A 15846-nucleotide genomic window follows, 5' to 3' on the forward strand; every position below is an offset into this window, starting at 1 on the left:
TCTGTTCATTTATTTTCATGGGCCTTAGGGCACTAACCTTCGCAGCACTGTACGCGACTGTGCACAGAAAGCCGCAAAGATTCCGTTGCGAACCACTGAGAACTACACGTGCTTCATATATGGTCTGCCTTTCGCGCGTTGTCACTCTTTATATAGGCACAGTGAACATAGCGATGCCTTAAAAATTAACAAGATGCGAAAACACTCCGTCCCGCAACTTTGAAGAGGAGTGGGAATTAGTCGCGCGAGTTAAGGGCTCCCGCAGCTGTGTGATGTAGGCTCCCGAAAGTGTGAGAACAGCACCCCACTGAGCACACAATATCCTGTAGATGTCTAGAAACATCTATAAAAGTCATAAATATCTTGGGCTACAAAAGACATCTACAAGACGGTGTTTGACACTCGTCTAATAGACATCTTAGCCAAGACGCCTGGAAGATTTCTTTGGAGGGATATTTGCGTCTTCAGCTACACAAGGCGTTTAGAAGTTGGCTAAGCAAGTTGTCTCCAAGACATCCCCGGGAGACATTTTTGTGGCCGCGTACACATGATGCAATTGGCTTCGGCGCTTCGACTAGGTCACAACTCGGATGAACGAGTAGCCGACTGTCGCGCCATATTCCCGTGAATCGAAAAAAAAAAAGCTGAAACGGAACTAGCAACAATTATAAGAATCCGAGAGAAAAGCTTAAAATTAAAGCCTGCACAATATTATATGTATCATATATATATATATATATATATATATATATATATATATATATATATATATATATATATATATATATATATATATATATATATATATACACAGCAAACTAAAATTAACATTTTCAGCCATAGCGCTGCGCACGCACTTCTAAAATTAAGGGCTATGAAATTAAAGGCAGGTTTTAATTCTATGGCGGCGAAAAGCCGGCGCCCACGTACGTGCACGCGCGTGTGCTGTTGTTGTTGTTGCGACTGAAGGAAGAAGGAAAAGAAATTGCACGGGCCTGCTACTGGCTCTGTTTATAGTGTACTAGATTATAGCTCTGTTGCTGAGCCACCTCCGCTGCCTCGTGCGGACAGAAGAGAAAATAGAGAAAGAAGGAAGAAAAAGAAGAGCGAGAGAGAAAGACGCGCGTCGCAACAGCCGTCGTCCGCCTGCAGCATGGAGGAAGGAAATTCCTCCATGGCCTGCAGCGATTCCAACCTTGATAAACTTAATTTTATTATTAGTATTTGTTTCTCATCATATTTTAATTTTTTTTTTATTTTCATTTTAATTGTCACTTGAAATTATTGTATTCGTATCTTGAATTGATTTAATTTTGTTAACTGCGGTACTGCACATTGACCGTTGTTCCCGCGCAAACTGTCAGACAAGCCGGAGAAAGGAACTGCAGCGGTTGCTCCGTCGTCGCTATTGATCGTGCTTCTTTGGTGTCAACATCAACCCGGTGTGGGAGCGGCGCCTATATTCGGGTAGTGTCCTTACGTTTTTGATGAGCAGTACTCAATTGTCAACTAGGATAGCATGCACGTATAGGTGTTTTATGTGTATCCAGTATCCCGACCGGATTGTCAGATGTACTACAGGCATGCATCCACGTGCACGCGAAATGTAATTATGTACCGCGGCCAAAAAAAAATATAGAACTATGCATGCTGGGCAAAAACTAGCGCTTCCTCACTGGAATTTTTGCTGACTGCATATTTGTTGACTGACTTTATCGTCAGCGGGGCGTCTCGGTGTTAATTGTTAGTGCTGCCGACACCGGTAGGCTTGCCCCGTTTCTTTCTCGCTTAGTTACATCGTGCACGTGTGCGCCGACCCGCGAGCTCTCGTATGACAGTGCTCCATTTTCAACTAAGATGAGCGTGTAGGTGTACCCGCCGGATTGTCAGGTGCGCGCAATGTGTAATATGGAGCGGCCAAAGAAACCCTTTGAAAGTCTTTCGCGGTGGCAGAAGAGGCGCCGGTTAAATAAAATTGTGTCAAAAGTTTCTACATGTAGCTCTCAGCCTATCACGACTGATACCCGGAGCACTGCAGAAGCAAGCTGTAGTAACTGGGTGGACAGGAACGCCTCCAATAATGTTTGCACTACGTCAGAGTTCGAATGCGAGATTGGTGGTGACGTATCTGAATGCAGCTCTCATGAGGGAATGGATTCACCTAGTAGTCATGCTGATACCCTTTCTGGAGATGAAGAGGTTTCATCTGAGCTGCCGTCCTTTGAACAGGATAATCCGAGCGCGCGCATTGTTTCGGTTTCAGGCAGTTCGAATTCTGAGGATAATCCGAACGCGCGCATTTTTTCAGTTTCAAGCAGTTGTGGTGACCTTGCAAGGGGGGCCGATTTTGGCAGATCTTGCCCAACTGAGTTGGCACAAGATGGTGCTTTTCATGACAGCTGTCTGCAGGTAGGAGTGGGATGCACTAATTCTGAACCTGTGCCTGTTCACGACAGTAGCTCAGATGAAACTGCGTCAAGCAAGAGCTTCCCTTCAGATGCATTCTCTACAGATTCCGAGGTTGAGGCTTTGCCTGGAACTTTTTTGAGCAGCATCAGTGAAAAACAGACAAATAGTGCCATGGCAAATAGTGATTCAGTGTGTCGCATGAAACACTTCCTGACTGAATGGTCTGGTGATCATAAGATCACTCATGGAGCCCTTTCCTCACTTATGAATGAGTTGAGGCGTTACCCCATCTTCTCAGGCTTGCCGCGCGACCCAAGAACTTTGCTGTCTACACCTCGCAGGGCATGCGCAGTAACTAGAGATGTGCCACCGGGTTCCTATTTTCACTTCGGCATTGCAGAGAGTTTGAAAAGCCTACTTGTACAAGTCAGTGACCTTTCGACCATACCACCCCAAATTGGTATAATGTTTTATGTTGATGGGCTGCCACTAACCAAAAGCACTCACAGTCAGTTTTGGCCAGTTCTTGGTAAAACTCAGGACGTAGCTCATAGTGGAGTATTCTTGATTGGCTGTTATCATGGCCATGCAAAGCCAAATTCCGTTGAGGAGTACCTTTCGGATTTCCTTGCTGAGCTTCAAGACCTCTTGGCAAATGGATTCCATTTCTGTGGACAAATATTCTCTGTTTATGTAAGGGGATTTGTTTGTGACGCACCGGCTAAAGCATTCTTGTTAGGCACCAAGTCGCACTCCGGCTACTTTGGCTGCGGAAAGTGCACACAAGAGGGCGAGTTTGTAGATGGAACGGTCGTTTTTCTTGAATCTGACGCACAGCTGCGAACAGATCAGTCATTTGCTCAAAAAGCACAAGAAGAACACCATGTAAAAGACACGCCCCTTCAGTCCTTGCCTGTAGGCCTAGTCACACAGTTTCCTTTAGATTATATGCATTTGGTCTGCATTGGTGTTGTGAAGAAGCTGCTGCTTCTGTGGATTAAGGGCAGTAAATCTTACCGCCTGCCATCACTGTCTGTAAATGAAATATCTCAGCGTTTGGTTGATTTGAAACAATTTTGCTGCGGTGAACTGGCACGACTACCACGGTCTTTGAAGGATCTTGGCTTTTGGAAGGCAACTGAATTCCGTTCCTTTGTTTTATACTTTGGTCCAGTAGTGTTGAAAGGTGTCCTAGGGCAAGAGAGGTATGAACATTTCCTCGTACTGCATGTTGCTATTATCATACTTGCTAGCCCATCCATGTGCATGACATACAATAATTATGCCAAGGACCTTCTTTGTTTTTTTGTTCGCAGTTTCAAGTCATTGTATGGTCGCGGGAAAGTTTCATATAATGTCCATGGGCTAGTGCATCTTGCTGATGATGTAGCAAACTATGGAGCATTAGACAATTTCAGTGCCTTCCCGGCTGAAAGCTTTATGTTTCGTCTGAAACAGCTGCTTCGCAGTTCAACTCGCCCGCTTGAGCAGTTGCACAACAGATTAATTGAGCTCAAAGAGAGTGGCAACCTCAATGCCTTCCAGAATGGTCCAGAACCTTCCATTGTTTTCAAGAAGATGCATATGGGAGGACAGCTACCGAATGACTGCAGGGGGCCACAGTTTCACACTGCCGTCTTTCCAAAGTTTGTCCTTAAATCGGCTATTGGAGACAATGGCTGCATTCTCTCCAACTGTTGCGTAATCCTAGTCTCCGATTTTTGCTTTGATGAAGCAGGTTCAAAAGTGATTGTGGGCAGACAGTTCACAGAGGTGAGAGATTTCTACACTGTACCTTGCCGCTCCAGTGACGTGGGCATTTTTGTTGTATCTCATCTGTCATCTTGCAAGGTGTGGCCGGTATCGCGTGTCCAGTCAAAATGTATGCTGCTTCCTTATTTAGGTTCCAATATTGAGTATTTAGCTTTTCCATTGCTTCATACTATGTAATTTTGCCTCATCATCAGATGTATGTGTTGTTGTATCTTTAATTGTCTACTTTTTACCAACACTTCAATGCTTTTACTGTCTGCAGCCTAATAGTTTTCACTTTTTCAGGCAATGTTTGCTATAGTTCGTTTTTTATCCGATGACTCAATCGATGTGGTGCCAACAAATTGGCTAAAAGGAGACGAGTGTCTGTGGCCAACAGCGTTCCGTGCAACTCGTACCGTCAAGGCGGTGAAACACCGAGAAGTGCCAGATGCTTCTTTCAAGAAGCACACTGTTCACGTTCTGAGTTTTGAAGGTAAGAAAACCAGTGTGTTTTCCCTGTTATCTTTTCTTAATCTTATGGGATTAAGAAAAGAGGATATATGTTGAATTCTGCTGGTTAATTAAAGGAATATTTAATATAGCATGAACTGTCTGCATTTAATGCAACATGGATGCGATGAAGCACAAACAGTGAAACAAGATAGTAGTCACTTCATAGTTAACACCAGCACAGTTGAGTTTTACTTTTATACAAAGTGAAAATTGGATTTCCACAATATAGATCACCATAATTCTTAGCTTTGGAAGCAGAGTGGTCGTGTTTCATTTGTCCTGTTGACGTTTCATTTGTTAAAACTGATTATAAAATTTATCAGTATTTTTGGAGTGGAAATTTTAGAGTATAAGCTCTACTTTTCATACTGCAACTCTCATGATCAAATTAGGCACGGTTTCGACCTTCCTCTGCTGGAGGTGTTCCCATATGAAGTAACATGCATGATTTGCTGGGGAGAGATGCTGCTGTGTACCAAGTGACTAGGCCAGGGTAGAACAGCTGATTTGCTGGTGCATGGCCCTTCAGTCTTGCCGCAAATAAGGCACGCGCTGCTTTGAATATGTCAACTCTATGGTGCAGGCACTGAGTCGGATCATCTTGCCAATATAGCTTGCTGGAATGAAGGAAAGGTTATTAAGCCATACAAATATACTGCCATGATTGACAGAGGTTACTCATATAATGTGGTCTAACCAGGACAAACCTCCAAAATTCTTTCTTCATTGCGGTCTGCCTTTGACAGTATGTTCAGTAGTGTTATTTTTACTGAAGTCATAAGGAAACATTTCACATTAGATTTTTAAACAATTGTTTTTGACATTCACTGTTGGAGGCTTTAAATTGGGCTAAAATGAATGCTGAACGTCCAATTTTGTTTTATTTTAGACACATACCAAAGGGCAAGATCAAAATTAAGAAAAGCTGAGGATACAGATGACATCGCAACTTCAACAGATCAAGGTATGTAGCCCTCAATTCCAAGTATTAAATATTTCAGAAGTACTGCCACTAGAGCTTTGAAAAGGTGTACTCTGGCTTTGAAAGTTGTGAACAAGAAAATACTGTGAATTAAGAACTAGTTACTGCACAGCTTTATGGCTTAACCATTTATCATTTATGCAAACAAAGTAGCCTAATTTGCTCAATACTTGCTAAGCTGGATACTATCTTTGCATGATGCTATGCTTTGAATAGTTGCCATTTGGATATGCAATACTCAGTGAATCTTACTGATCTGATTGATCACATGCCCAAGAGAGGCTTTGGCGCATCTTTCTGTGTCCTATCAGTGGTAGAATTTCGGAGTGAGTAGGCCACCTGCTTCATCATCTGTCATGTGAAAAAATGTTTTGCACTGGACTTTGCTGTTAGTGTACGTTATAAGAAGGGATGATGTAAATAAACTTGTTTAAACAATGATCAGCTGTAAGTATAGTAGTGAAGAGGTTCTTTAAAACTGTGACGGCTGGCTGTACTTTACTTGGCATGAGAACTGGCTTGCTCTTTATCTGAAATGACATTTTCCCATTTCATAGCTGGCAACACATGCTTACTTTGCATATTTGCTGTTAGCAGCTAAATTTTAAGGTGTTGAAACGATGCTGAAGTGGTGAGAGTCATGTTTTGATAAGTGAGTTATAGCGAGTGATGTCTCTATGCACAGATATATGGAAAAGCACTGAACAAGGGTTGGGGTACCTTGGTTTGCAAGGCGAGCCAACATTTCAACAAAGGGGCTTATCTCAGATGAAGACAAGATCCCTTGTTAAAATGTTGGCTTGGCTTGCAGGCTCGGGCCCCCTCAACCCTTGTTCAGTGCTCTTTCATACTGTGTAGCCATCTCCTTTCTCCTTTGTTACCCTGTGTACAGATGTCTTTAAACAAACTATGAGAGACATCTCAGTGCTATCTGTGCATTTCGATTCGATCATTTATCTAGAGCTCTTGAGCGGTGTGCTGAGCAGAAAATTAAATCATAGCACAGGTGCTTGTTTGGGACCAATGTAGTCTGTGTGGATTGCATGACAGCGGCCTCGCTAGAGTATGTTGTCAGTAAAAGTCAGTGCCTTTTTTTTTTTTTTTCACAATTTCACTTCACTTTCGCCACAGCATCTCTAGAAGCCAAAATTATGCATCTGGAATCTTCTCGAGTTGGCAATTCACCCATTGCACATTTAAAAATGGTACTGCTTATATTTTTGAGTAGTAATATTGAATACTGTTTGCATATTTATGTGAAAGAATATAATATGATTTTTGGTGACAGTACTGCACCTAGCAAAGCTATTTTATAAATGTGCAATGTGTGAAAGCAAGCTCAACTACCTTCCAGATACTATATCTGGCGTTTGAAATTTTGAGGCATAAGACCAATTAAGAAAATTTAGAAAGGAGAATCATCTTTTTTGATGGCCATCAAATTATAGAGTATTGCCCTTGAAATCAAAAATGAAGTTCATTACTTGATTTTAGCTAATTAAATTGTTTAGCTCTGTAGCAACCAGAATACCTGCCTCGCTGTATAACCAATCTGCAAAGGCTACACCAGGGTACTCATCATAATTTTTAAAATGCAGATCTATAGTAATTAAAAAAAATTGTAAATTCACTTCTAGCAGTCTTATCTATGGAGTTCTGAGTGGGGTGGCTATTTATGTGGTGAATTTCTCACCTTCGTGCTAGTGGCATTCACAAACTGTTGATATTTAGAATCGGTACCCAGTATAGACATCGCCTTGAACTTTTTTGCTGCAAATTCACATTTCATTTTCAGAGAAGGGTCGTGGGAAGCGAAAGAAGGTATCGGCAAGTTTGAGCAGCTCTGATATCTCTGATTTTGAAGATGGAAACAAAGATTTTGGACTCCGTGGTATTCCACCCTCACCTTTCAGGTCTCAAAGGCATGGAACGTTCCCTTTCTCAAGAAATTTTCTGGGTGATAAGAAAATAACTGATTCTTTCAAAGAGCTTGTTCTAATTTAGGAGCTGAATTTCAAAAGTACTCTTTTCATGACAAAGAAACACCATATTCATGGAGGTTATAATTTTTCTTGTTTGGTTAATTTTGTGTTGTTGCTTCTAATTGCAGTGGTTCAACTTTGCATGGAGAGAACAGTTCTGCAGCATTGCACACGTCCACAGGCATTTTGTCACCATGTCCTTCAGGTGAGGTCACTAGCGTTACCATATGTTCGGTACTGTTAAGCAGCACTGAGTTGCACAGTGCTTATTTGCTGGTGTAGGTGTTTCAGGCTTTTACTTAAGCAAGTCTGCTTAGGGAAATGCATGCAACATTCATGTAAATATATCCAGCTATATGCAGTCTCCATTGTCTGCAGGGGAAAGAAGTTTTGAATCATCACCCACTTCTGCTGGCATTTTGGCAACAAGTCGTTCAGGTACTGTTAAATGCTAGGAGCAGCTAATTTCATTTCAGTTTAAGAGCTTTTAATCAGTGTTGCTGAAGTTCTTTGGCTTGGAGTATTTCAGTTTATAATTTGCTTGCATTATAGTATATGTGTAGAGTGTGATCGATACAGTCTTAGTGTAAATGCATCCAGCTATATGCAATCATTTCTACCGGCAGAGGGGCGAAATTCTGAAACATCTCACACCTCGACAAGTGTTCTGCCACCAAGTACTCAAGGTATGCTTGCATTGCGGTGAAACTTGCCTCCCCCTAATGCAGAACCCTGCGCATGTCTTTGTATCTGCATATGTATGTATATATGTTATTATAAGCTACACGCATCATCCTTGCCCACAGAGAAAAGGCACTTCGAATTCGGAGCAGCCCACACTTCCACAGGCGTTATGTCACCAAGTTCAGGTACGCACACCTGCCTTATTATATGTTAAGTGCAATTAGGTGCCATCAAGCTGCATAGGTTTCCATTGCCAGTCTGAGCATCGTATGACTGCTTTTCGGGTCTAACTGTATAGTAATGTGTGCAGCATAATGGACGCAGCATTTATGTAACTATATCCAACTATGTGTAGTTATTTTTGCTTGCAGTAAAACAGAGCTCTGAAGCATCACACACTTCCATGGGATTTTTGCCACCAAATCCTTGAGGTATACAAATGCTACCTTATGTTATGTTGGGCACAGTCAGTCGCCACCAGGAAGCAGTGTCTAGTTACTTCTTTGAGCATACTGTGACACCGATTGTTGGGCTTGAGCATAAATTATTCAGTATGAATGCACATATATCTGACTTCATGTTCAGTCATTTGAAGCTAGAAGTAACTGTTTCAATTGAAATTTTGAGTTGTAATCAATTTATGAGAGTCTATTTCTATCGTCTTGCAGTACTTTTTGCTATTAAGTGAACACTTACTTTGTTCGATCTATTTGGGGCAGTTGTGGTCCGAAAGACCTCTCAAATTTTGGTTCGTCGGGTACTTTAACTTCAGCATAGTAGCAAAAAACATTACATATTGATGAACGTTAAAAACACTGGTGTATAATATGGAAGAGGTTCATCATTCATTGTATTAACATTTTTGCTTTATATGCAGCCTGCCTTGGATGCTCACATGTGAAAGACCGGGCAGCATCAGAAGCAGGAAGCATCAGCTCTGGTAAATAAAAATTCTTGCAAATAGAAAACAAAATACTTGAGCACCATGCAGGAAATAATTGCACAATGGATCTGTCTCAGTAAATATAGAGAGTAGGAAAGTTTGTTTCATGTGCAATAAGAACTGTGTCAACAGTAAAGTAAATTTATTCAAGTATGAACTGCTTTACTCAGCCAGTTGAATCAGATTTCTGTCAAAATCAAGCTGTAGAGTTGTGCTGGCTCTTTGGGCTTGGTACTGCAGCACAATTTGCTTTTGTGGGCAGCACCATGTAATATCCAGTCCTTTCAATCTGTATACAGCATGCCACATACTTGCTCCATCAGAACAACAGGCATGACGTGTGCTTCTACTTTATGGCTTAATGCATTTACTTCTGTTTCTTGGTTACTCTTTTCAGATAATGCACTTCGGATTCTGCGAGAAGTTTGCTTTGTGAAGAAAGAGCTTAGAGCGATAAAAGGGCTGTTGGAAAAAGGACAGTGCGGTGATAGTGGAGGGTCTGGAGAATCTGTCATTTTACCATTGAAAACAGAGGAGGATATCCAAGAAATTGAAAAAAAGCTGAAATGTCAAGAGTTTCATGCACGACTGGTATGTTTCATTTTACAAGTGTGCTGGTGTGGTTCATTTGCTTTTGGTGAATAAACATAGTTGCCAGTTCATGTACCTGACAGGGTACTCAGAGAAGGATGCAAGGCATAAAGCAGAGTGCACAAGTTGCTCGTAGTGTGCATATATGGTTCATTGGGAGCACATAATTAGTGTGGCAGGAAATTAAAGAAGGATGTGGCCATGGATATGTAAAGTAAAAGCAAGTGCAATGTGGGCATTACATTAGCAATGCTGCTGGACAGATTTCCTGCCAAAAACATGTATTACATAACCCCTACTGGTTTTACAGGTTCGCCAGCTTGCTGGTATAGGTGGAACCACTGCCCAAGCTGCGACGACAAGGATATTATCAAAGTTGATTGATGACTCTTTGGGCCAACATTATAGCTTGTATGGCCAGAAAGGCAAGAAGGTGTTTGCTAACTTGGAACTATTCAATGTGATCCAGAGTGAGTATACTCCCATGTCACATATGACTACTCAAGGCAGTTCTGGCATTAGATTCTTGAGTGCTGAAATTTTTGCAAACCGCTAAACAGCGCTTGTAAGATATATGGTCATATCATAGCTGGATACAAAAACATACATAATTTTTCATTGATATAGTAGTTCGTGGTTAAAGCATCATATCGGCACAAGAATTTCTAGGTCTCTAACTTGTTTGTTACTGTCAAAAATTAAAACTGATCTCTTTACTTTTCAGTAATACACATGCTGCATACGTACCATTGCCCATAGTTCTGCTGTTTTAGTAGGATAGCTGCTGTTTTCACGTTGTATCCTACTCAGCTGAAGCCCTCTCTTACTTCGCCTGGCAAAAAAACCTTTACTCCCGGGCAACTTTTTGTGGCTATGCAACCAAGGCTGCGGAGCAGTGCTTTAGTTCTGGCATATCTGGCCTCAGTTTCGGTTTCAGTTTGACCTTTACTTGAAGTCATAGTTTTCGAGCCGCAAGCGACACAGCAAGGTCCTTCTTTAGCCAGCTTAGGGCCTACTTGAACGTAAATGTGTGGTTAATGAATAAAACACACTTTGTACATTGCCAAAACGTGTGCATTGCGTTGTGTAGCAAGACCAGCGGGTAGACGCAACAAAAACAGCCAACGTGCATTTCAGATTACTGACAGATGGTGTAGCATCTCGTTTTGCTCAGCATATTCTGCTGATTCAAAAATGCACTAAACTAACATTGCACTGTCTTGTGTTGTAGAACGATCATGATGTACCGTGATCATATAATACTCTAGAGCATGATCCTTGAAACTGTTGTGCTCGTGATTGTGTTTTAGTGTTTTTTATGCCGTCATTTTTTTTTTTTTGCCTCTTACAGAAGCAGTACGGCTTATGAATGGACTCTCGCTGGCATCACTGCAAGATATCCAAACAGGAGTTAAAGGGTGGCTCAAGAACTGCTCTGCACGGCTGAAGAATGCCAAGAAGAGGTACTTGGATTGTGCTGATGCGATTTATACACTTATCCACATGTACTGAGAATTTGAAAAAAAAAGTCACCTTTGTACTCATGTGGGCTTGTCTTTTTCCCCCTACTGTTTGAAAGTGGAGGCAGGCTATTTCACTAGTTTAATGGGTTGAGCTCCTTGCTTGTAATTAGCCCATCCCTGTCACTAGGTCTAAGCCCAGTTATAGGAATAGGCACTTGTGTTGGCTTCTCTATCTTCTGTCATCTTTTTTGCACTTGTTAACAATGAAGGTGTAAACTACCAGTAGCCTGGACATCAGAGGTGTGCCTTAGCAATTTGAATGCACTTGTGAAGAAATCATATGGATAAAAGACTGACGGCAAAAATGAAATATTGTGCAGCTTCGTAAAGTATTGCGGGGTTTTTTTTTTTGTTCACTGTTTGCAAAGTGAACAAATATGAAATTACCGTTGTGTTAAAAGTTCTTATATTCTTATATAGTGGGTGCTATCTACTGCAATACCGTACTAGATATTACATTGACTTGGCTATCCAATTAACAGTGACTATAGAGTCATGTAATCCCTTTTAACAATTGTTATTGCAACAGCTGTTTAATCAAGGATACTGCAGAAGTCCTAGGGGGCTATTTAAAAAAATGATTTTGGTGTTTAGTTTTTTCTTTTCCTGTCCTCACTTTTTTAGTCAGCATTTTGCTTTTGATTCTTGTAACATTTGCAGGGGTAGAGAGCAGGTCTGCTGTTTGAAGTAATGCATGTTACGTATGTTTTGTATATATGTGACTAAAAGATGTGAAATGTGTAGTGGAACACCACACAGGGATGGATTGGAAAAGAAGCTAACTGTGCAGTGATACATTTTTGCATGCAGAAATTTTGTGCTGTTGAAACACAGCTGCGATGCCTCATGGCCACTGTTTGGCTGCAGCTTACCTAAAAGAAAAAGCTTGTTAATGTTACAAGAGGCTGAGTTAACTAAACAGGTGTGCAAATATTCAGTATTTTCTCATAACACATTAAATGTCCGTTTCGATTCACTCAACAAGTGAAAAGGTGCACATTTCAAATAATTTGCAGCTAACAGAATAAAGTGAGGCATTTGGATCATAGGCACCAAATTTGAATAGGGCGTGTTTTTTTTTTTCTGATGACTTATTTTAAAACAGAGCCTACTCTGACAATGCACAGCATGGCCAGCTTGTGCAAGGAGCAGTCAGTGCCATTAGGACTGCAAATTAATCCAATTTATGGACGATGGTTTAGAATCAACAAGGTTCAGCCAGGTTCAGTAAACATGTCCTATCACCTTGCCGGATATTGGAGGTCGTGGCGCACTGCTCTTGTCCTCATGTCAGCCAAAGTGTAGCACTTGTTTCCATCACCGTCAGAAAGAACAAGCAATTTCATTATGTGAATATGAATATCATCGGGCAAAATCTGACTGTGTTCAGTCGTTAGTTACAGCATTCCTGGATGAATGTTTGGTTTGTGTCAATATCCACAAACACAGGGAATAATCGCGTGGATGTTTGATTTGGTTCTCACTATTCAGTTTGATTTTTTCTGCTCTCTATATATACTTCGCCAGCAAAACTATATTATTCAGTTTAGTTTCAGAATACTATTCTCGCACCACTATAGTTGCTAACAAGGCATTCTTTGCAGACAATTCATTTTGCCTTGCATGATACAGCTTTTTTCAGTATGACAGTGTGACCGCGGACAACAAAGCAAAATTTTTATGTAGGTCCCATTTTTAATGTGGAAACAAAACATAAGGCACTTATTTCATAACTTCATAAAAGCATACTGAAGTATATTACCTATAATTTTCTCATTGCAGGATGTCTAAGGGGACTCCTGATCACCTCACCTCCACCTGCCAGCCAGTCTCAGCATTTGTGGAAGCTGCGAACATGTAGTTATTCCAGGGAAACTAAGTTTATGGGCACACAAGTCCATGCCATATGTTTTTTTAAGATTTTTATTTATTTGCTCATGACGCCAAGCGGCATACTTGTTTTCATGCTTATTTTTTAGTTCTGTTTACATTGTCGCTGTTGTGTTGCGCGAATTCTTTGTCATGTGTTCTTTTATTTACTGCACTTAGCATATCTTGCATTTCATACTTATTTTTCAGTTTTGTTTACATCGCTGCTGTTGTGTAGTTGTGCATAAGTCCTTGTCATGTTTTTTTTTATTTTACTCACAGTGCCAACTGCCATGCTTGTGTTTTACAGTATATCTTACATTTCTTGCTTACTTTTCAGTTCTCTTCAGGTCATTACATTGCTGTAGACAGTGTTTCTGAGCACATAAGTCTAGTCATTTTTTTTTTTTTTTTCAGATAATTATTTACTTGCAGGGACAAGTATATCTTGAATTTCATGCTTTTCTCTTTAGATAATTCCTGGACGATTTTTTCAGGTGCATAAATCTAGTCATGTTTTTATATTTATTTATTTACTTGCCACGCCAAATTGTATCTTTCATTTTATGCTTATTTTTCAGTTCTGTTTGTCGTTGCTGTCGGCAAACCATGCTCCTAAGCGCATAAGTCCTTGTCATGTTCTTTCTTTTAAGGCTTTTATTTGCTTACTCACAACACCAAGTACTTGTGTTTTCCAGCAAATCTTACTTTTCATGCTTATTTTTCAGTTTTGTGTAGGGTGTTGCTGTGACAAGCCATATTTCTCAGTGCATAAGTCTGTCATGTTCGTTTTCTATGCATTTTTATTTTTCAGTGCGCCTCACATTATCATGTTTATATTTCATTCTGTTTTGCTTCTCTAGCTTTTTTTTTTCAGACTGCTGCTTTGTTATGGCCTTTACCTACTGTTTAATCAACTGCCACAGTAGATTGGTTTTTCTGAATCCTGTGTGTAATGCCCTCTTTGGCCCTTGAGCAGGGTGTAAATAAAAAGTATTTCATTTCGTATTTGATTACTATTAAAGTGAAAGCTTGCACAACACTGAGTCGTTATTTTTTAAAGCTATTTGCATGCTAGAACTGCGTGCAACTGGCTGACTTTTCTGTAAATTGCCAAGTTTATAAATGTGGCGGGTGCAGGCTAGCCGTTAACTGTTCTTACATGCAAGAGGCTTTGATGTTAGCAATTAAGATTTGCTGCAGATCAACAGTGCTAATAAGCCTCTTACATATAAGAACAGTTAGTGGTTATAACTTCAGTCTGTCAAATCGTATTTTGAGTGCGTCTATGCAAGATATTTTTAGCCTTTTAAGGAGAAAATAAAGGCACATTAGCACAGAAATATACATCTCTAAGACGTGCCAAATTTCTTTCATAGACATGCAGTAGGTGTCCTTAAGATGTGTACACGATCGTCTTCCAAGACGTCTTGTAACCCAAAATGTATGGTGCGTTATCCCAGCTATGAGACTGCTACTGACCAGCTTGATAAGTCTTGAAACATCTTCCCAAGATGAACTCTAGATGTCTTGAGTGACTTGCAAACACTTCTCATAGATGTTCAATAGACTATTAAAATATCTGGCTAGCTGTCATATAGACATCTTCCATGTCTTACCTAGACAATTTGTAGATGTCTAAGAGATGTTGCTGTGTTCACTGGGCACACACTTGGGGAAGCCATCTCCTCGCGCTTACTGCTCCCACTGTCCTGTGAATGAATGTTATATGAGCATGCTGAATTGTCCTAGAAGCAAAGTTCCAAGAAGTGTACTGGATACATACCTTCGTAGGCAATCACATGTGCACTAAGCCTTCTTTACACAAAGGTCGACGCAGTACGGGATTCCGGTGTTCCAGAAGAGCTTCAGCCGCTTCCCGTATATTTCGAATTGCTTAAGTTACATACAACTTTCGTCCACAGACCGAACAAAGCCACATTTTATAATAACAGAGCTATAAAGATCTGCGCGACAACACTACGCGACATATCAACAACAGCGCTACGGAGCCGTACTGATGGATTGGATTGGTGTGACCGCGAACTGACATCTATGATGATGGTGATAGCAGAATTCACGGGAGTTTTGATGCTTACGAATGGTTTCAATGGCAAGTTTAGCTAGCAAAACAGTGGACATGTCGCGCAACTCCTCTAATTTGGAGAAGTTTTATAAATATAAAACTAGTCATTGAGTTCTTGCTAAATTCTGCAACACCTGCTTCTCCTCTTAGATAAATTTAGCTCGTTGGCGGCTCTTGCACTGCAGGTAGGAGTGGAATCGTACCAATTTACAAACGTCTTCGCGTCAAACCCTCCAACTGATGCAAATAAAACAGTATACATACACGAAAGACTCGAATTTTCTGTGAAATAAAAAACGTCCATACTCATGGCCTGGGAAAATACTCGACCTTACATCCTTCGGACGTCCACCTCGTCTCTCATGCGGATATACTGTGAGGTGCAAGCCACTCACCGCCTAGAACAGCCAAACTCATAAGTGGCCTGGCAACCCTGACTGTCTCCGCGCGTTCCCTCTCGGAGTGCCGAGTCGGAGAGAGAGCCTTCAGCCGCGAGCGGAGACGCTGCC

At 40.9% G+C, this 15846-nt stretch overlaps 1 protein-coding gene across 1 annotated transcript; it reads left to right on the forward strand.

Moving 5' to 3' along the window:
• The first annotated feature begins 1199 nt into the window (after positions 1–1199).
• LOC149367779 (uncharacterized) lies at positions 1200–14291 on the forward strand. The gene is made up of 12 exons (XM_089557439.1): positions 1200–4657; positions 5567–5641; positions 7455–7581; positions 7770–7846; positions 8020–8079; positions 8268–8327; positions 8448–8510; positions 9203–9265; positions 9666–9859; positions 10170–10329; positions 11211–11322; positions 13165–14291. The coding sequence occupies exons 1-12, from the start codon at positions 4471–4473 to the stop codon at positions 13241–13243; spliced, it is 1257 nt and encodes a 418-aa protein (XP_089413565.1). The 5' UTR covers positions 1200–4470; the 3' UTR covers positions 13244–14291.
• The last annotated feature ends 1555 nt before the right edge of the window (positions 14292–15846 follow it).

Source organism: Amblyomma mixtum, chromosome 1 (assembly GCF_055824585.1).
Source record: "Amblyomma mixtum isolate Tamu chromosome 1, ASM5582458v1, whole genome shotgun sequence".
Taxonomy (NCBI): Eukaryota; Metazoa; Arthropoda; class Arachnida; order Ixodida; family Ixodidae; genus Amblyomma; species Amblyomma mixtum.